The following is a 22586-nucleotide window of genomic DNA, read 5'->3' as shown; positions in this document are numbered from 1 at the left end:
GTTTAAATCTAGGTTACAACTGAAAATTTTTGCATACATGGTAAGCTTGAGAATAAAGCCAAAAGCATTTTATAAAATATTAAAAAATATATATTTTTTTTAATACGTTTCTTGTGAAGAATAAATAATTTTTTTTACGTATCATTGACACAAAAATCATAAATATGGATTTTGAAATAGATGATCATGTTTTTACTGTTTAGAGATTATTAAAATCATTTTTTCTTCACTGTACAATTTTAATTTTTAATAGAACTTTCGTTATTTTACATGCGCACACCATAAATAATACAAAGTAAAAATGCTAGCTAAAAACCTCATTTTACCATCCTATGCTACCTATAAGATTAAGAACATATTATTCGTAATGGTAGTTTTGCAGTGATCAATATGCAATTATTTATTTGTATATAATGAAATGTTGCCGCTTAATAAATTCTATAAAATATGAAAATGGGACACATGCTTCAAAATTTACATATTTTAATTTATGTCAATGAACTCATATGGTAGATAAAGGTATTGTAATTTGATTTCTATTACCTTTTGTAAATATTGTTTGTAAACTTCAGTTGATAAATGACCAAACGATTAGATTATTGTGTATCTTAAAATATAGGATAAGTATGTGTGAATTCTGTTTAATAAAAAACTGACAGTGGTTCAGTGTACAACAGTGTATGTTATAGAAACTAAAGAGTATTAACTAAATGTCAATCTAGGCGAATTGGAGAACTCTGTTGACAAAGATTGGAGTCCAACAGCCAGATTGTAGTTTAGTTTTGCTTGTTTTTCTTTTTTAATATTTTTCTAAGTAGATACAAATGGCATTTAAGGAACTTAATGGAAGGATAGGAGAAGGAATTGGAAAAAGTACATTTTTGTATTGAACATCATGATAATGTCTTAAATAAACCTTGAATAAATCAGTATTCAAAATAAAGAAAGAAATGCAATTTATTTTTTGTATAAAAAATAAAGGGTTAGAATACTGGTTTAAAAGAAAGCAATAAAAATTTCTGTTTTCATTTTCAGGAACAATAGAAAACGTGAAGGCTCAAGGTACTAGTTATGTAACAGATGCCCAAGTTGATAAAGAAATATTAACTTGGTATAATGCACAACCAAATACACCTACCAGTTTAGAGGTATTGCTCTTTTTTTATGTTCTTAGGGAGATCTAACACTCCTTCAAGAGAACAAAAAACAAATAATATATTTAAAGAAATTCTTTGTTTAAATATAATGTTCACAAAGTATCTGTGTAACTTTCAAGTAAAAAAAAGTATATAGTAATCCTTTATTTTTTTAAAGCTATTAATCCATTGACTGATCTTATGTATTCACCATATTCTATATTATTATGCTATTCTGCCATTACAGAATATATTAAACTTAATATTCTGCAGTATTATGTTTAACTTCAGCATATTTGTATGTACTTTTCCCTACTTACTGGTTTGTCTAGTTTTTTAATCTTTTTCTTCCTCCACAGTCCTTCTGCATGTCTTTCTATCACTCGGTTATCTATACCTATCACTTGCTTATTTATCTCAGTACACATACTAATAGATCTAAGATTCTGTTACCAGTCTCCCTTCTGTTTGCCTTACAACATATATTTGTTGTGAATTTTATCAATCACCTTATTTCTTATGTTATTTTCATATTTATATTTGCATTATTTCATCTACCCTTTTTACATAATTTTAATATCTAAATAACAGTTCTTCAACTTCCAAGTTTATTGTTTTTCTCTATCTTAATATTTAATTTCTCAGTGCCCTTGTTTCTCTAATATTTCTTTATCTTTGCTTTAGTCTTATTTATTTTCAGTTACTTAGTTATTTTTATCAAGAAATTTTCATGTTTTATGCTATCATATGATAAATAGTGTTCATTCATAGTGTAGTGATTTTTTAGTAACTTTTAATCACTGTGAATTAGCAAGTTGAAGTATATTGCACAAAATGGTTTTCTAAATATTATATTAAAATGCAGCATAACTTTCGTATTCCTTGTAGATCACTTTACTCTAGTCCAATTATCTGTGCTTGAAATGAGAGGTTTAAAATGCACATCAAAAGAAAGAAGTTGTAGATTCAGAACCTCAAATAAAGATGTTGAGTGACAGTAGGGTTTAGTACTAAAGAGCATATTCACTCCAACAACTGAATCTTAATTGTATTTTTCTAGTGTCATAAAGTTACATTAATATTTGAGTTTGTGTTCAATAAGATGTAAATATGTATAATATTATCTAAATTGTTATAGCAGTCCATGTAGAGGTTACTTTACATGTGCTAAGTGATGTTGAAAATAATGTGTTTTTCTCTGATAGAAATTTTATGCATACGACAAAGTCAATAACCAAAATATACTTATTTGAAGTTTGGAAACTGTTAAACTATTTATATCTACAACTGTGTAACTAGGCAATCCTTTTTTTGTAAAGAACTCTTAAAGGCAATAATTTCCTTGATATGTTGAGAAATGTACCTTCCTACACCTAGAAGGGCTTCAACCCAACAAGGTACTGCTCTTTTTTTCTCTTTATAAAGAAGATTATGAGTTAAAAAATCATTAATTTCCATTAAAACGTTTTTGACACCAATGAAAACACCTGTTGTCTTGCAAAAAATTTTGGATTGGTTTATAAAAAAATTAAAGAAGCAATAATAAAAAAGGGATTCAGACAAGGATGTTCCCTGTCCCCATTACTTTTTAACCTTTACATGGAACTAGCAGTTAATGATGTTAAAGAACAGTTTATATTTGGAGTAACAGTGCAAGGTGAAAAGATAAAGATCCTACGATTTGCTGATGGTATAGTAATTTTAGGTGAGAGTAAAAAAGGTTGAGAAGAAACAATGAATGGCATGGATGAACTCTGCAAGAACTATCACATGAAAATAAACAAGAACAAAATGAAATTAATGAAATGTAGTAGAAATAAAGTAGATGGACCACTGAATATAAAAATAGGAAGAGAAAAGATTATGGAGGTAGAAGAATTTCGTTATTTGGGAAGTAAAATTACTAAAAATAGACAAAGCTAGAGTGATATAAAATGCCGAATAGCACAGGCGAAACAAGCTTTTAGTCAGAAATATAATTTTCTTACATCAAAAATTAATTTAAACATCAGGAAAACATTTTTGAAAGTATATGTTTGGAGCATACATAGCTTTATATGGAAGTGAAACTTGGATGATCTGAGTACCTGAGAAGAAAAGATTAGAAGCTTTTGAAATGCAGTGCTATAGAAGAATGTTAAAAATCAGATGGGTGGATAAAGTGACAAATGAAGAGGTGTTGTGGCAAATTGAAGAAAGAAACATTTGGAAAAATATAGCTAAAAGAAGATAGACTTATAGGCCACATTTTAAGATATCCTGGAATAGTCACTTTGATATTTGAGGGACAGGTAGATGGGAAAAATTGTGCAGGAAGGCAACATTTGGAATATGTAAAACAAATTGTTAGGGAAGTAGGATGTAGGGGTTATACCGAAATGAAACAACTGGCACTAGGTAGGGAATCTTTGAGAGCTGCATCAAACAAGTCAAATGAATGAAGAAAAAAACAATTTTTTTTAATTATATATTTTTTGTATAAATTAAAAGATTTTGAATAAAAATGAAAATTTCAAATTTGTAATGAACACATAGAAAATCAAAGTGAGGAGATAAAAATAAACATGAAGTGAAAGTAAGAAAAATTGTTTGGGAAGAATTATCAGCCCAGTTTTTCTTCTGTTTAAGTCAGTATACTTCTGGCTATCCCTTATTATTTATTTGTTGTTTACATTATTTGTATTTAATATATAAATTATGATTAAAAAATAATTGTTTATAACATTTATTTGTAGGTTAGAGAAATGGGTCGTAAGTTATATGAAGAAAAAGGCCATAAAATTGCATGTTCTGCAGGTTGGTTTTATCGTTGGCGTAAACGTTTTAGATTGGCAACTCCAAATTCAGTTGACTTTTTGTTACTCGAGTGGTTGCTTGGTGAATTAGATAAAAACCAATATATAAGTCATTTAGGTTTATTAGAGCATGCCATTTCATTACAGCATAAACCATTATTTAAGGTATGTTTAGTTTGCTAAGTTAAATATTTTTTATTTTTCATAAACGAAGTAATATATTAGAAAAATTTTTTTTTGGTCGTAAAATAAAATCTGTTAAATTATTTTCAACACCATTTTTTTAATGGCTTTTGTTAAAAAAAGATTAGTTTTTAAGGGGGATTCCTACCTTGTAGGCCTCAAAAACATGCAATTTAAAAAGAGAGCTGGCCAAGTTGAGGTATCACTGATTGTGGTGATAAATGATGGAAGTGATAATTGAAGGAATTACCTGAAATTAAAAATTTGAGTAGTTTATAATGAGTAAACAACACTAACCACTTAGAGAAAATTAGAATGACATTAAAAATTTAATTTTTTGGGAGATTAATACTACTTAAACAAGAATATTTTTTTACATCAAAAGTTTTGTGATCTTTTTATAAATTGTTTAAAAAAAGTTTTTAATGTTTTTTTTTTTTATTATTCTAATTATGATAAAGAGAGGATATTTCTGTGCATTTTAAGCCCAGCCCATGAAAGTCAGATTATTTGGTAGATGCTGACAATTTCCACCAGTTCAGAAAAAGTGGTTTGAGAAAGACCAGTGTAAAGTTTATGTAATGCTTTTACAGAATTCTTCATCAGGCCAAGTTTTATGTGTAGAGGTGGTAAAATAATACAATCTGCTTCGACAAAAGGAATATTGAAATTTTCCTTTCCTGGAGTAATCTGATTTCTTTTTGGCCAGCCTTTAACTACTTAGTGTTTACCTGTAACCTGACTATCCCACAAACACAAGAAACACTTATATTTTATAAAGCCACTCTGGAGATTGAGAAGAAGCTCTTTTCACTTTCAGGTCAGCAGTGATTCACCATGAGTATTCATCATACTTAACAGCATTTAAGATTTTTTACTTACTCTCATATGTTTCTTTCATTCCTGCAGAATGTGCTACTGGTATAGAAGAAAACATATTTGAGTTTTGCAACAACACTGCCTTTATGCTTCTTTTTAATGAGTCTGTAAATGTCAGTCATGAATATGAATAACATATTCAATGTCCAGCTCAGGTATTAGAGCCCCCTAACATTATCGCAGGAACAAATTAAACCATCTCTTCTAAAGTATTTCAGTAAATTTTTGTTTTTGAGTTCTAAATACTGATATTTTAGTATTTTTATTTAATAAATTCCATTCTTTAGGATGTGAAGCTAGGAGTTTTGCGTGTTGTTTCAACAAATACAAGTCATGAATTAGGTCACTCAGTTATGCTTGCGTGATGAGGCGAGGTTCATCTTCCTTATTTCTTTATCAGGCCCTCCAGCGCATTTGGTTATCTCCCGGGAAATGAGAAAAGGACTCACCCTCGAGAAATTTCCATCCTCCTTTGTAATAACAAAGTATTTGGGTTTAGGTACATTACGGCTCTTGAAAAAAGCTTTTTGTAAGCTTTTTCAATTTCAATTCTTCTTGATTCCGCACTTTTTCTCCGATTCGCCTCAGGTTAAACGGCCGGTTCTAAACGAGGGTGTTTACGTAAACCCTCTGCCACGTTTGTTTGTTCAACTTGCATGAACGTTTTATCCCTTATGTAGTAAGGCTAGCCGCCGGGGTACAGCCCCACTCCTGGGCTACCTACCCTGGAGGTCCGTTCCGGTACTCCGGTGGAACCGGCATATGTCTTGGCAGAGAGCGGATGCGCAGTCTCTGCACTGACACCATTTGATTCTTCTGGAATGTAATTAATATCTATTGAAGTTGAGGATTCATCAGTTGAGCCTTCTGGGGAATAAGAAATTTCTTTCCAAGAAGTTGGGGCAATCGGAATTGGTAAATCAACACCATGAAATACTTGTCTCATAGCTGAAGGAACATTTTGGTATGCAATACTTCTTTTGTTGTTAGAGTTGAAACCAGTAACATTTGTCAAACAAAAATAGCAGTCACCATAAGTAAGTAAGCTTTCACCAAATCATAGGTACGCCAAAAGGCAAATTTTTCCTTTTATCTACTGGGTTAGTTTAACATAGCCCTTGATGCATGCTTCATGTGGAGCCCAGGATTTATCTTGGTCTCCCAAGGGACAATCAATATTTTGATTGTTTTGGGAGAAACTGCTATGTTTCTTAGCAGTTTTCAGCAGATTTTTTGTTGACTTTTTGTGGTGAATTCTCTGCAGATGTAACAAAAAGTAATTGGAGAATTTTTACAAGCCTGATTTTTATTTATTTTAAAATTCAAAATGTTAATAATTAAGTTTTAATTTATAAATACTAATTACTTAAAATACTTCATAAAATTATTTCACTGTGGAGTACAGTAAAACACAGTGTGAAACACACATGCATGCTTGTGTGTGTGCACACACACACACTCACAAATATTGATGGTCAATAAAATAATACCTAAAGTTGTTGTGTCATAAATATTTTTCACTAAATTTATGAAACAATCTTTATATATGTATGATAAAACCATTACCACAATTAAAGAACACAGCATGTCTTACCAAGAGCTGAGCTCATACCGAAGAAAATTCATCACGTTGAATTGCTCATTACTTGATCCACCAACATGAAACAACACCTTGACCACCTTGACATGAAACAACATCATTCGACTGTTATGTATCAAATACAGGTCTACAGCATGCATTGCAATGTAAATCAGATGTGAATAAGCAAACATACAGACGTACTAACTTATTTGTATTGTGTGTTTGACGAATGAAGAAATAAATAAATTTAACAGGTTATAACTTAAGAATTTTACATGATTGGTTGTTTCCGGAATGCATATTCAGATTCAGTATATAAAATAATATATAGAACACCTACTTCCTTTTCAGTTTCAGATTTTATGTTGGCCAGTGTATATTAATATGCTTTCCTTTATTCTTAATCACTTAATGTATACAATTTGGAATCGATTCAACAAGTGGACTATATTTTTTTTTATTTCTTCATGCAACCATACCGATGTTATTGATTTAAAGAGATCAATTTTTGTGTATAATTCATTTTTGAGTCGTTTTTTTGACTACTGCAAAGATTTTCAGTTGGGTTTTCCTCTTTTTTGTTAGTATGGGATGTCACCAAATCTTATTGGAGCACGCCATTTTCTTGAGGGAATTTGTTTTGAAGTATCACAACCCTTTCCTTCAGAATCTTGGTATATCCATCACCTTTCAACATACTTGTTCAGGCTCTTGTTCATTAGAAGTAAACATTCAGGGAATGTTTCACATTCAAATGTGAAACAACCTTAAAACATTTTTTTCTGGAGATGTTTAACTGATTGTTGAATATGAACTGGTGATGTATTTTCATCTGATAGTTTCTAATGTATGGAACCCTTTGCCTGTGAACTTAAAAGATGTGACTTGTCACATTTTCAGTCTTCCAGTCTTCTTTGGTTCAGTTAGTATGTGCTTTGGCTCACAAGAGCCTTTTTTTTTTGCTCATTGCTGGTGTTAAAAGCTGCTTCTTAGCTGGTCAACAAGTTTTCCGTCCAGCTGTAAGAAGTCAGCATGTAATAGTTGTCACATGTAAATTTGTTTCACTGGCTGCTAATTTTCTATTTAAATCCACAGCCAATAAATTTTGATCAAATTTACTTTTTCTCACAAAACAGATCCTGTGTTGGTGTAGTATTATTTTACAGCCACATTGCCTTTTCTGTGATGAAAAGGTATCAGTTTTATTTAATTGTTTTAAAAAAGCATTCTTTGGCTCTAGTCCAACACCACACTTAGAAGCTATTTGTCGTATCATAGTGGTATGCTCAGAAAGAGAAACAATTTTCAAACACTTTCTTGGAGTTATATCTATTATTATATGTTCAAAGACACACAGAACAAAAAATATAAAAATATGATTCTTCAATAAAAAATTAAATACAAAACACTATTTTTAATATGAAAATTGTTAAATAATCAACAATAACCTCACATTACACAGACAACTTGAAGAATGGATATTGTCAATCAGTGTAGCGATAATATACGAGGGTTTTTTTGTTTTTCAAGGTCCGATCGGTCATGGTATTAAAACCACAGTGAAAATAAAAAATGTTTTATTTGAAACAAGTACTTACATAGTTACGATATTTCTCTACATAGTCGCCACTCCGATTTAGACATTTGTCGTAGCGTGGTACCAACTTTCCAATACCCTCGTCATACAACGGAGCCGCCTGTGTTTTCAGCCATGTTTCTAAGCTGGTGTGCAGCTCGATATCTGTGCCAAAATTTTGTCCTCCTAGCCTGCGTTTCATGGGAGCAAAGAGGTGAAAATCGGATGGAGTAAAGCCCGGGCTGTATGGTTGGTGATCAAATACTTCCCAATGGAAACGTTGCAGGAGCTTCTTTGTTACAGCTGCAGTGTGTGGCCGAGCATTGTCATGGAGAAAGACAATGCCTGATGACATCATTCCTCTTCGCTTATTCTTATTCACCCACCATACAGCCCGGACTTGGCTCCATCCAATTTTCACTTCTTTGTTCAAATGAAACACTGGCTAGGAGGACAATATTTTGGCATAGACATCGAGCTGCAGACCATCATAGAAACATGGCTGAAAACAGGCGGCTCCATTCTATGACGAGGATATTGGAAAGTTGATACCACGCTACGACAAATGTCTAAATCGGAGTGGCGACTATGTAGAGAAATAGCGTAACTATGTAAGTACTTGTTACAAATAAAACATTTTTTGTTTTCATTGTGGTTTTAATTTCATGACCGATCGGACCTTGAAAAAAAAACCTCGTAGAAATAAACAAAAAAATTCCCTGTGTCCAAATTAACTTGCAATGTCTCAAACCATTGTAATACCTCTACTAAATTCTCAGATATATTTTATTTACAATAGGAAAAAGTTTTGGAAAGAATAGGAGTACTGCACATCTAAATACAGAGAGCAGAGACTTGATACACAGGTCACTCATCACACTACAAAATTCTAACTGGATTTCTACTACTTTGACTCATTCGACTTGAAATTTACCCAGAAATTTTTGATAGTAGTTTACACTTCAAGGTAGAAACAAAAAAAAATTGACTTTTTTTTTGTTTCTACGATTTAGGAACTTCCTCTTTAAAAGTAACTCTTGAGACTATTTCTATCTTAAGGTGTGGCCATGTCTACAAAACCGTTGCTGTTATTTAACTCAGATTTAGTACTTGTTATCTGGAGGAGATGGTTCAGTAGTATTTTCATTAATTTTACACTCTTGGGCTAGTCCAAATAAAAAAGTTTTATTTGGTGTTTGAGTAAACATTTTTAGGTCTTAGAGTAAACATTTTGATTTTCATTGTAATTTAAAGTGGATTCATTGTCAGTGTTGTTATAAGAATTAATATAATTTCAATGTATAGACAAATAGTTTTTATACATTTATTTATTGTTATTGTGAACGATTATAGGTATAAAACAAAATTAATCATTAATTTTTGATAAGTACTTTTTTGAGTTTGGCCAATTGAGAACCTCGTGAAGCAACATTTTACATTATTTCTTTTTATCCTTGATGTTCTCTTTCTTGGTCTTCCAATAGTTCTTCTTTCTTATCTTTTGCTCTTGCCTTCTTTCTTCTGACCAGAAGAATTGTTGGTTTATTTTTTCTCTTCAAAATCCTTGAAATCTTAAACAAGTTTTTTTGCTGAACATCTTTCTATCTTGTACTATTTATTCAGATATTTTCAAATCTTTTTGGTCTTTTTGAACAATAGAGTTTCATTGATTTTTGTTGTAAATGCAGTTGAAGATTTTTTGTACTATTTTTTTCAGCTATTTTGAAATGTTTTTGAACAACTGAGTTTCATTGATTTTTATTGTTTTTGTTGTAAATGCAGTTGAAGATTTGTTTTATAAGCCTGTTATAATTTTTATTCTCATAAGGTGGCCGAAGAATATGGTTCTTCTTTTTCTGATGGAATATGACATTTTCTTAGTTTCATTGTATTCGTGAAATACAATTTTTGTGATTTTATGTTAGTTTTTACCTATTTTTATTGGTCCTAGGGTTTTCTCAAGATTTTCCTTTTTTTTCTATTGCATTTATTTTACCTGATTTCAAACAGAAGATGCATTCTGATGCGTACAGGCCTTCGAGTTCGATTACTGTTTTGTAATGCCTGATTTTGACTTTTATTGAGTTATTCTTTTTGTTTTAAATATCTTTAGTTAGCTGGTAGGCTAATTCCATTTTTATCTTCCTTCTTTGATTAGCTCCTTTATCTAAATGATTGATTTGGATTATTTCTTCCAGTTATTTAAATTTATTGACTTCGATGATTTTTCCATATTTATATTTAGACTTGGGGGAATCTTTGATGTTGATCATAATAACTACTTTAGTATAGAGAAATTTTTGTAGTATTCTAATATTCTTATTCATTTATTTCTGTTTATAGGCTTCACGCGGTTGGGCAATACGTTTTTGTAAGCGTTATACATCATTACTTCAGAAAATGCCAACTATAAATGCAGTGCTACCTCCTGTTATGGAGTTAAAAGTCAGTGAATTTAGAAGTCATATACAAGATTTAATAAGTAATTTAGGTGTTCAGTTAGAAAATATTGGAACTCTTGATGAAATTCCAATTCACTTCATACATAGCAGTAAGTAACAATCCAAATAATTTGTATTTTACGACTTGTAATTTTTCATTTTGTTTTTTTTTCTCACATCTATTTATATTGCACAGCTAAAGAAAGCATTTTTGAAGATTGTATTATATTATATATACATTATTAATATCAATTTGTTGGAAATCTTTGTATGTATGTATTACATATACTTGAAGTTTGATATATATGAAGTTCAATTTATCCATTGTAGTTTTAATGCAACCACTACACTTTAATTTGTATACACTTGGGTTGTTGTGTTTGTTTTGTTATTTTGCTGCATGATCCTATGAATTGTATGTGTAATTTTTAAAGCAATATTATCGTTTTTATGAAATTTTGATATACTTAAAGCCCACAGCTTGAATATGTATGAATAAGTATTCATGCATAATAAAATCAAATTTTACTTTAACAGGATATATATAAAAACAATATGTTAAATGAATGATTACAATAACTTTATATATATTACTTTTCCAGTAAATATATCAAAATTATTAGCTATATTAAAGGGCAAAGTATGGTGATCATGTCAAAAATGGGATATCGAGTTTCTGGAAATCTTAACATTTTAGGTTCCAACTAGTTGATTTAGATAAAAAGAAACGTGTATATAAGTATGTATGTGTGTTACACTGCTTTTGGCTTTATGTCTCAGGATTGACAAAACTGATTTCTTCAAATTTGGCATAAATATTTCTATATATGGGGTATTGATCACATTTTTTTTTTTCAAAATTTGTTTTGAAGAATGTTGTTTTGGGGGATATTGTGAGAAAACCAATTTCGATTTTTTTTAGAGGTATTTTAGAGAAAACTTTATTAAATCAAATTTGGTACCTAAATGCATACATAAATAAATAATTCAAAGAATTTTTCCAAAAAAACCAACCCCCACTTCTTAAAATTCAATTTTTTTTTGTTCTTTTGTGCTCTCTTCCTTCTATTTAAATATTTTATGCTTTTTGAAAGTTTATAATTGAGTTGCCAAGAAATATCTACAAGTTTTTTTTTTAAATTATAGACCCTGGACCTAAAATTCAGAAAGTTTTTTTGAACATCTTCTTTTTCCTACTTTAGCCTTTATTGAAGTGGGTTGATTTAGAGAAAACCTTATTTAAGGAAATTTTTTAAGCTTAACCTACATATGAATATTTTTAGAAAAGTATTTCTTAAAATTGATTCCTTACCTCTAAAAACTATGCATTTTTTTAAAACTATTTTTTATTACTAAAACTTTTTTTTTAACCTTTCATCACTGAAAGGTTGTTAAAATTAAAATAGCTTTGACACCTATATTATAATGTAAACCCAAAATGAGTAGTAATTTTTTTCATTACTTAACAAACAAAGTTTTTCACTATTTTTGAACATTTTCTTTTAAATTAATTCTTTTTTGATAGGAATACATCTTTATAAGTAAATTTTTCCTAAATTTTCCCCATAGATAAAGCAGCCCCTAAAAATCAAAATCATTTTATTCAAAATTTGGGAATTTTGATGTTTAAATCTTATTTTGGTAATCATAATAATTAATAAAAAAGCAAGGTAATGTATGACTTGATTGGCACAGCTGGGAAAGTCATATAATACCCTGCCAGTTTTTATATATATATTTATATCAAAGGTTTACTGGAAGATTGATCAATTTCCATGTAATTTTCAGAAGCTTAGTGACTTAAATATAGAAAATATAGATATTGACAACTGGCTGGCTTCAGTATTACTAAGCATTGATTAGAGATTTTAAACAGTATCTAACATTTTTCCCATTTCTAAAAAAAGGTCTTATAATGTAGAAAGTATACATTTTTAAATGCTGTGTTGAAAAAAGTATATAAAAATGCTCCTGATTTTTCAATAGGTGAAGATAACAATTACGTGCCGTTAATGCAGTTATTCACTACATAATAGCTGAAAAGTCTTATTCATCATAATATGATGATATTAAAATAAATTAAAAATGCTTTCTAACAGATTAATTTTAGCTACTTCATTGTACTGAATTTTATATTACTTTATATTCTTCTGTTTTTAATATTTAAAGGTATTAAAAAAAAAGAATTGCTGATCAGGAGACCAGGTTTTGATAATTGCCAAGCATCTGTCATTATTACTTCTCTTGCAAACGGGAAAGTTCTACCATCTGTTCTCATTTTAAAGGTATTAATACGTTTAAATTTTTCTAATGGAATATAAGTTTAATACGCAGTAGGGCAGATGTGTTTTTGTATAGAGGACAATTACAATTATTTTCAGTGTATATATATATATATATATATATTATTTACACATTTATTTAATGTACACAAGATGTATTTTATACTAAATTCTTTAGAAATTTCAAAGGATTTTTTAGTATTTATAATCTTGTTTCAAAACAAAAGTGTATGTAAGTTTTATCTGTTTCAAAATTGAGTTCTGATTGGCGGTTTAAAAGATTGCAGTTAATTAATGCAATAATGTAGGATATGCAACACTGCACACACAAGCTACATGCTTGTTTACAAGCTAGTTGACTATTAATTTTATTTAAAATAATTTATTTTGTAAGTTAGCAATATCAACCAGTATCAGAAGCACTGGTTTTTCACAAAGTAAGGTAAAGTGAATACTTAGAAAAGATACAAACAACTCAATTCCATCCTTTTAATCTACAATACAAAATTTTTATGTTTATATTTAGTTTTTGTGGAGTTTATTCGTACCATTTTTCTCAGTATGAGATCCTCTATAAATTTTGTTTAAAACTTTTAAATGTGTATTACCCATTTAACAAAGTTATTGTACACCAAAAATAAAGTGGTATGTTTTTCAGTAAAAAATAGTTTTGTTTAAAACTTTGTGTTTCAGTTAATTTTAGAATTGTTTTGTTTACATAATTCTTAATCTGTTTATACACTGATTTCTTCCTTCTTTTCTGGAGACATTTGTTGGCTCATTGCCTCTTATCCTTTTTACCACAGAAATGTATGTTTTCCCAATATTCATTTTTATACCTTATTCAGTCAAAATGTTCTTTAACTTTGAAATTATCTGTTGAGTGTCCTGTTACTTCTTCATCTTCTGTATCATCTGCAAACCTTATACAATTTATTTTTCTTCCTTCAATGCTAATACCTTCATTGTTTTTTAGATCTTCAACACATATACTAAACAATTTGGTAATGGCAGTCCTTTGCTGTATTCTTCTTTGTAGTTTAAACTACTCAATTGGTGTGTCCTTTTTTTTCATAACTTATAATTCAAGATCAATTTTTTTATTTAATCTGTGTCTCCAATTTATTCTTTGGTTTTAATGTTTTCATTTGTTTATCCCATTTGATACAAGCGATTGCTTTTTTCTGTAACTATAGAACCCATAATTATTTACTTATTTCTTTCTATATACCTCTCAAGATTTTTATTATTTTTCTGTTATCATTTGCATTACTGAAACCATATTTCTGTAATTTTATTTAGTCTTCCTTTCAGATCTTTCAAAATGGTCATTAATAAATGCAAATAAAACTAATATTTCTGTGATATTGATCTTGACACTTACTGCACCATGCTTTTTGGGAACTGAATTGGTATTATGATTGTTTAGGAAAACCTTGTGATCATATCCCACTATTGCCAATCACATTACCCAATTTCAGCACTCCTGTAATCTTTCATCTCTAGTAGAGAACAATCACATTTGTTGGCAGGGCAGTTCAAGTTCTCCTTGTAGCTTTTCTATTTTTCATGTTTTTACTGCTTGTAAAACCAAGCAAAAGTCATAAAATCCAATTTTAGGATTGTTCCTCTCATGGAAATGAAAAAATATGTTTTATATATATATTCTTTTTCTTTGCTAAACAAGATTATATCTTATATATATATATATATATATATATATATATATATAAATGAATGTTTGTTTGTCTTGTATGTGTTCCTAAACCATTCATCTAATTACAATGAAATATTGGTAAGTTGTTGTGCGCATGCCTGCTAAGGTTTCTGAATTAGTTTGGACCCATTAGGAGGCAATGAAATCATCGAGCTATTTAAAAAAATTGTATTTATGGTTCGATTTGGCTCATATTCAGAATATATATTATTATATATGAAAAGAAATATTTTTACAAAAAATGGACCCGCTAGGTGGCACTGGGGTTGAGATATTTAGAAAAATTGTATTTAAAAACTGATTTGGCTCATATTCAGCATATACATTAGTTATGTGAAAAGAAAAATTTTTGCAAAACCTATACCTGCAAGGTGGCGCCAGTCGAGATATTTACAAAACAAACAAATATACAAACAGACTTTCTTTTTCTAATATATATATATATATATATATAGAAAAGGCCAAAAGGCAATGTTCGTATGTATGTCTGCTATAGACTAAAAAGCTACTGGATAGATTTACACACGGGGAAAAAGGGGAAACGGGAGAAAGGGAAAAATCAGAAAAGGCAAATGGGAAATATGGAAAAATGAAAAAAGGTAAATAGGGAAAAAGGAAATGTGTAAAGTGAGAAAGGAGGGGAAAGGGAGGAAAAGGAGGAAAAGGAAAAAGGGGAAAGGTAATCAGGAGAAAAGAGATAAAAGTGAAAGGTTACATTTTGTGAAGTTTTGTAATGTTCATTTTTTTTATGTTTTATCAAACATTCAATTGTTTTCATTTAATCAATATATGCACTCAAATCTAGCAATAGCAAAGCATTACCGGGTCTGCTAGTATTTTGATAAAAATTAGTTATTAGAAAGAGGAAAAATTTATTATTTATATTTTAGTTAGTGCTTTATTCTTACTTTCAAGCGATGTTAATACAAAAGCATTTTTAAAAGAAGAAAAAAATATTATTGTTACCTCAAGTTTAAATGGAAAAAAAAATTAATTTAAAAAATTAATTTTTAATATTTTGTTAAAATTTTAGGGTTCGTGTGATATTAATGTCAAATCTGCAAAAGATGTTCTTGTTTTCTTTCGTAAAGATGGGTGTGTTGATGAAGAGATTATGATGCATTGGCTGAATAATGTTTGGTTTGAGTAAGTAATCAACATAAATTTAATTAGAAAGATGTTATTTATAATATAAATAATATTCCTATCTCTTAATATTCTTGAATTATAAATTTTTTTATTTGAAAATCTTGTATAAAGAAAAAATTATCTTATTCAGTTCTTTAAAATTAAAAAAGAATAAATAATATTTGGTTGGTATTGTTGTGCAAATATTTAGTTTAATAATGTTGTGAAGCATACACCTTTTTTTAATGGTGAAAATAGTCACTAAAATTGATTTTAAAAAAATTTTTTATTTTTTTAAAAATGGCAGCTTCCCTTTCAGCGGTGGGGTATTAAATTATTTGAGTGACTTTTAACAAAGTATGTTTTGAGCAATAAAAATTTGAAATTACGACAAAAAGATTTTCATTTTTGAGATCCCCAAAATGAAAAGTTGGGGTAAAATTAATTTTATGAAAGATATTCCCCAAATGAGGATAATAAATTTAAAAAATAACTTTTTAAAATTATTTAAAAGTACAAAGTTACAGCCATTCTAAATAAACAAAGGTGTAATTTTCTAAGAAGGGTGTGAACATTTTTACTAAAGAGTAAGGGGTATCAAAAGTTAAGATTTTTTAACATTTTAAAAGCAACGGGTAACTTGCAAAATGATTTAAATTTTAAATAAATTTAAAAAAAATAAAAAATATATATTTATCACAAATCATTGGAATGGGATAGGCAAAGGTTTTTTTTTATAGCAGTTTGAAGGCTTACTGATGTAGAAAATATAGTTGTAAAAAACTCACATTAACTCCTTTTCCGATGCAAGATAAAGCTAAAAAAATTAAAATATATAAAGTTATTTTTTGGGAAGGGGGTGAATATTAAATAAAAATTTTTGGTAATTTATGATAAAAAAATCCAACTTTTGTAAAAAAATGTTTTTTTATTGAAGTGCCTATCAATTTTGAAGAAAATCAGTAATAAGGTTTAGAGTAAGACCGAATACAGACCAACAGTTTTTTTGTTTCCTTAAGACACAAATTAAAAAAAAAAAAAAGGTAAATTTTTTAGATTTTTTTACCAATTTATATACTTCCCTATTATTGCTATAGCTGGGAAGGTAAATTTTTCTTTAAATCTTTTTTTACAGAATAAAAATGAGTATCTTTATTAAAAGATTTTGTTTGTTGTTTTTGTCAGTTTATTCAATTTGCCGAATGACGTATTGCCATATGACGATTGCCGATTTGACGTATGTGTACGTCACATATTTAAATGCCAATTGTAGGGCAAACACTTTCAAAGAATAATGTCGAATTTGTGAAATATTTAATTAGTGTAGCAGTGAGTAGAGGATTTTAGATCTTATTATATTTATTAGTAACAAAAGACAAAATTATCAAATTCATTGAATATTAGATACTGGACTTTTTACACTATTGTACATTTATTTGTAGAAAGCGTTACGTAATATTATCAGTGTAAAAAATGTGTCCTTATTGAAAAACAACATTTATTAAAAATTGATATATATTTGTTTTAATTATAGATATCAGACTGGTGTTTCATTGCTGCTATCTGACAGATATCCACCACATATTCACAGTAATGTAAAAGAAGTTATAATAAAATCATTATGTCATCATGAACTATTTCCTTCTGGATGTTCATCAAAACTGCAACCTTTAGGAATTTCAGTTTCAAATATTTTTAAGGTAAAAAGAGATCTTGATTTTAAAAAAATTATTGTAAAACCTATTGAGTGTAATCTTGAGACTGTTAAATGGGACATTCCGCATGTCCGTCCATTCATGGGCTTCTTTTCTTTAAATTTATAATAATGATATTACACATAATATTCGTGATTAAAAGTTTTTTTATACAGAATGATTCACAAAGAATGTAACAAACTTTCATACATATTCTACTGGTAAAAATGAAGAAAATTCATATGAACATACTAAGATGTATATGAGGTTCATATATCTATTGGAAGATGTTCCTCTGATAGCAAGAGGGTAGATGATTTTCTAGCACAATGGGGTAACTCCACATTTTTCTCTAGCAGTTAGACAGCACTTAAATAAGCTTCTTTTAAATAAGTGGATTGGATATGTCAGACCTATCAACTTACCTCCAAGGTCATCTGAATTAACACCTCTGGACAACTTGAAATCATTAATGAAATATGGAAATATTGTTGAAATAACAACTACAAGAATCAGACTTCAGTTGTTCTTTTAGGGAAGGAAGCTTAAATAAAAAAAGGCCAAATATTCAAATGACCCCAAGCTTATAATCCTATGTGTTGCAACTTGTACATGATCATAAATCCCTGTGAAGTTATACTAAATCACTATAACATAAATAAAGTTGGAGTTGTTTTGAATATTATTGATTTGGTACATTAAAGAGGAAGTCTAAATGTATGGGTTGTTAATTTAAGTTTAAAAATGTAATATTTTGTTATAAAAATGTGTATCACAATCTTTAAAATTTAATTTTTTAAATAATTTATCAATTATTTGTTGCTCTTGAATCTTGGAAACAAATATTTATTATTTGCCGATGTATGCCATTTTCTTCTTATTTTTCTGTTAAATACTAATTATGTTATTATTTTTTTGTTATGTTTGTTTTTGTTTTTTGTTCTGCTTTCATTACCAGAATAAAATAGAACAGAGTTGGAATGATAGTGTACAGTGGTCTTCATGGAATCATGATTCATCACATCTAAGTCTTCCAACGCATGAAGATATTTTAACATGGGTAATACAAGCACACAAAGAAATTGCTTCTTCACAACAGGTAAAAAAATTTGTTGTATTTAAAAAAAAAATGTAGAATATTTTCTTAATTATAAGACAATCACAAATGTAAGATTTATCTATGGTTTATTTTTAAGTACAAAAATTGTTTTTAAATAAAAATTACTCAGGATTACAAGATCCTGTTAAAGTTCCCAACACTATCAAAACTATAATGGGTCTGTGATTACCTAGGTTTTTCTTTCAGAAGTTTATGCACAAAATTAAATTTTTATCTAAATCATGTGCAATTTAAAATTTAATAATAATATGCTGCTTAATTTAAGTACGTATATATCTATAAAATTGAGCCCATTAGTTAACAATTTTGTAATTGTATTTTTCTGTAATATTAAACTGAATTTTCTTGTTTATTAAAATACTTAGTGATTCAGTAGATAATTTTCAGCCTGAAAGTGTACAAAATGGATAAACTAAACTAGTAGTAAATAAATAAAATTTTCAGTCATAAAGAAAAATGTAAGTTAGGTTAAGCTGGATGTGTGGATTTGGTAAATGTGCAATATACATTACTTAGGGAGTTGATAACTTTATTTAGTGAGAATTAATTGAGTTTAGTTAGGTTTAGAATAAGATTAAGTTATGTTGATTTATAACTAACTTGTAAATTTGACAGAAATTTACATTATTTATCTGATGAAGTCAATTCAAGACTTCTGCTCCGCTTAACCTTTAGCAAATCTAACTTTATTTTTAACTAAATTTAATATAAACTAAATTATTTTGTTGGTAAATAACATATACAGATGTGTTAATCACAAAATAAGAAAATTTTGGGTATGGGTACTTACACATCCTGACTCCCGTGGGATGACACCCTCCACCACCTCCTCTGTTCCTAATCCTTATGGGTTTTACTGGAGACCTCGACTTTTGACATATTCCAGTTTGCCTCGGCCAGGATGTCACTGATGCAAATGCCACAAATGGTACCCACACAGAACCTTACAAACAACATAACTCTGGTGAAAGACACTTATGAAAAATAATTTCAATTGTAACAAATAACTTAGGGCCTAAATAAGGTTTATTCCAAATTTCATCAAAATCAGAGATGTCTGTAACTGTATATAACTATCAAGATAAACAACTTAAATGTTTCCATTAAATTCATAAGTTAAAAAATAAAAATTGTATCAAATGAACTTGTTATATATCATAGATAATAAGAGAGACAATTAATTTTATTTTCAATCAAATTTATTTTCTGAATATTTAGATTATAAAATTAGTGTAATTTAGTTTCTTATGAAATTGATGTAATTTATTTATTAAAGTCTTTGTTCCTTGTTAATGGTTTTTAATTACGCAACAGTCGGAATCAAAATAAATACAATACTAATTAATTACTAATTCAAACTAAACTTTATTTGCTATTCCATGCACTTCAATAAAGTATTCACTGGCTTGTGAATTTAATGACTTTTACCAACATTTTTCTTTTTGCTTTTTTTTAATACCAGTATAATAAGTTGTGATACATATAGTGTGCACAGAGAGTTTCATATTCAGGTCAGATTTAGTACTATTTTATTATTATTACAAGTTATAGTTTTTATCTTTCAAATTGCAATGTATAAAAAGTTAACTTTGTAAAAACTTCAAAGATTTTATGAATTTCCATTTACAGGGATGACTTATTTGTATGTTATGTACATGTTAGTCATAATGTTATGGCATGTTGTTACTGTTTTAGTTTAACATGGATATCTAGGTTATATAGTCTGGCAATTTTATTATTATTATTTATTTTTTTTTAGTACTTTTACTCATTAAAAGGATATAGCATGTGTCTTTGGCAAACTGTATAAATATAAACGGCTTTACTGCTGCTGCCAGTCGTTGAATGCTAAATGACTTGTGCCCTAATGGAGTATAATTAGTTACTCTATCTTAAGTTCTCTCTTTCCAGAAATGTAAAATTCAACAAGGTCAATGAGAAAGGTCCAAAAATAACTATGATAGCATTTCACCATTGTGTTAAAAATTATGTAATAAGCAAGAAACAATGTCAATTATTGTTACAGGTGTGAAGTTATAAAGTTTTTACATTAATTTTATTACATGTTTGTTTTACAAATACAATTTTTTTTTTGTCTTTTACAGGAAGAATTAAAAATGGCATTTCAGAAAACATTGCTTATGAATTGTAAAAATTCATTTGATAAGTAAATTGATGGATAAAAAACGATTTATTTTCAAATATTCGATTTTATTATGTCTTGGTTTGGTTGTATATTAATTTAGCCCATAGATACTGATAATACATCTTAATATTTATAAAATAAATGTAACTACTATGTGTATTAATAAAATAAACAAAAAGCAGGAGCTGACAGTTGATTTTATATTTTACTTTTTAATTGAATAAAACTTTTTTCTTTATGTGCAACTATGTAAGAAGTTTTTTTTTTTTTAGCTGACTTGGAAGAAGGCTTATGAATGAATTCACATTTTGATTTATATGTTTTGAAGAATGTTCTATTCTTATTTTTTTTAAAAAAGAGATATTTTCTTTGATCCTTAATTAATTTTGTAGGGGAGGTTCTTCTGGTGATCCTTTAACAATTTTCCAGATAATAAGTAGAAGATTACTTAAACAAAAAATTACATTATCTACATTAACAATCTTTGAAGATACTTTTTTGTTATCATCAATTTTTTAATATCAGAATGCTACTAAGAATTTAATAAGATATTTTGTTATTTTAATTATTTCAGCACAAATCTTAAGAAAAATAGTTTAAAAAAAACTTATTCCTATGTTTAAGAGAAATGTGGGAATATGTATTACTCCTGCATTTACATATTCATGTAATCTTAAATTAAATTATATAATTTATTTGTTTCTCTGCATACCTTTTCTTATTTTCATCAAGAGACATGCTTTTCATGCTTGTTTCTTGTTAACAATTTTTTTTTTTGTAAGGTATAAGATTGAAATGTTTCATGGAGATACTCTATATAAAATTAAAATAAACTAGAAAGTATAAGATAGATGAACTTAAAATAATAAGATCGACTTCAAAAAACTATGTAAACAATTAGAAATGTGACACATTTACTAATTATTATTGTATCTACAATAATTATTTTGGCTCTTCCATCTCTTTGTACTTTGTGCTTAGCAACATTTTAGTTATCCCCTACCTTCTTTTATGGTTAGACTGGCCAGTCAAAGGGCTCTGTTCCCTTGACTCCCTCTGTATGATTTACTTTATTCTTGTCCTTCCTGTCTAGCCAATCTAGACTCCTACTGTTTTCATTATCATCATGTTTGTGAAAATAATGCTGATAAATAAAAATTAAAGCTTAAGAATAATAGTGATAAATAACAATGTTCAATTTATAAAAATTATCAGTGAATTCTTTAGACCCCCAACAGTTTGGTCAGCGCAGGGCTCAAAATTTTGACTAATATGAAGGTGCGGGTTTCAGAATAGTCGGCCCCACCTTAAAAAATAGTAGTTATAGCCTTACCTGTCTTGTATATGGGTAAAAAAAATATTTTTCACACTTCTTAGCATTACCTGACAAACACCATAAGGTGGTGACTGTGAAACTTAGTTTCTCAATTTTTATTTATTTATTTGTGTTTTTTAGTCAAGTAATTAGAGGCAGGTACAGACAGTCATAGTGTTCACTCAATAACTGTGGCTGTGTTGGTTGACCCACCATGCCATACTCTTTCGTACCTTTAAAAGCTACTTTTAGTCTAAAGAGGTATTGAAAAAGATTAACAGCCTTTTCTATAGAAAATTTAATTACAGATACTGCTAGTGATTTCTGAATTTGATTTGATCAACGGTTTGATCACAGTAAAATTGAATATTGGCAAGGATCATAATCCGATTGTTACTGCAAACCATTAAAACAGACATCATCTTGAAACAGTGAAATATTTTATAATGGCAATAGCCATTACAAATGATTTATTCATGAAAAAGTAACAGGCTCACAGAAACCACTAGATTTTTCTATATAATCAGATTTTGTTTTAACAAAGAATGAAATTAAAGCTGAAGAACTATATTTTTCAGTGTTGTAGAAATAC

At 28.6% G+C, this 22586-nt stretch overlaps 1 protein-coding gene across 2 annotated transcripts in view; it reads left to right on the top strand.

The window, feature by feature from the left end:
- LOC142333163 (uncharacterized) overlaps positions 1-20921 on the top strand; it is a 37834-nt gene extending 16913 nt beyond the window's left edge. The window contains exons 6-13 of one of the 2 annotated variants that reach the window (XM_075380106.1): positions 1036-1148; positions 3872-4096; positions 10495-10702; positions 12762-12877; positions 15625-15737; positions 17254-17419; positions 18372-18512; positions 20639-20921. In XM_075380106.1, the coding sequence (XP_075236221.1) occupies positions 1036-1148; positions 3872-4096; positions 10495-10702; positions 12762-12877; positions 15625-15737; positions 17254-17419; positions 18372-18512; positions 20639-20704 (1148 nt within the window). In that variant the 3' untranslated portion in view covers positions 20705-20921. Of the gene's footprint in view, positions 1-1035; positions 1149-3871; positions 4097-10494; positions 10703-12761; positions 12878-15624; positions 15738-17253; positions 17420-18371; positions 18513-20638 lie in introns of those variants that run through there. The other variant, XM_075380108.1, reaches the window with a different exon arrangement.
- Positions 20922-22586: the final 1665 nt, after the last annotated feature.

Source organism: Lycorma delicatula, chromosome 12 (genome assembly GCF_047948215.1).
Source record: "Lycorma delicatula isolate Av1 chromosome 12, ASM4794821v1, whole genome shotgun sequence".
Lineage (NCBI taxonomy): Eukaryota > Metazoa > Arthropoda > Insecta > Hemiptera > Fulgoridae > Lycorma > Lycorma delicatula.
The sequence above is the reverse complement of the archived record's forward strand: the minus strand, read 5'-3'. Positions and strand labels throughout refer to the sequence as shown.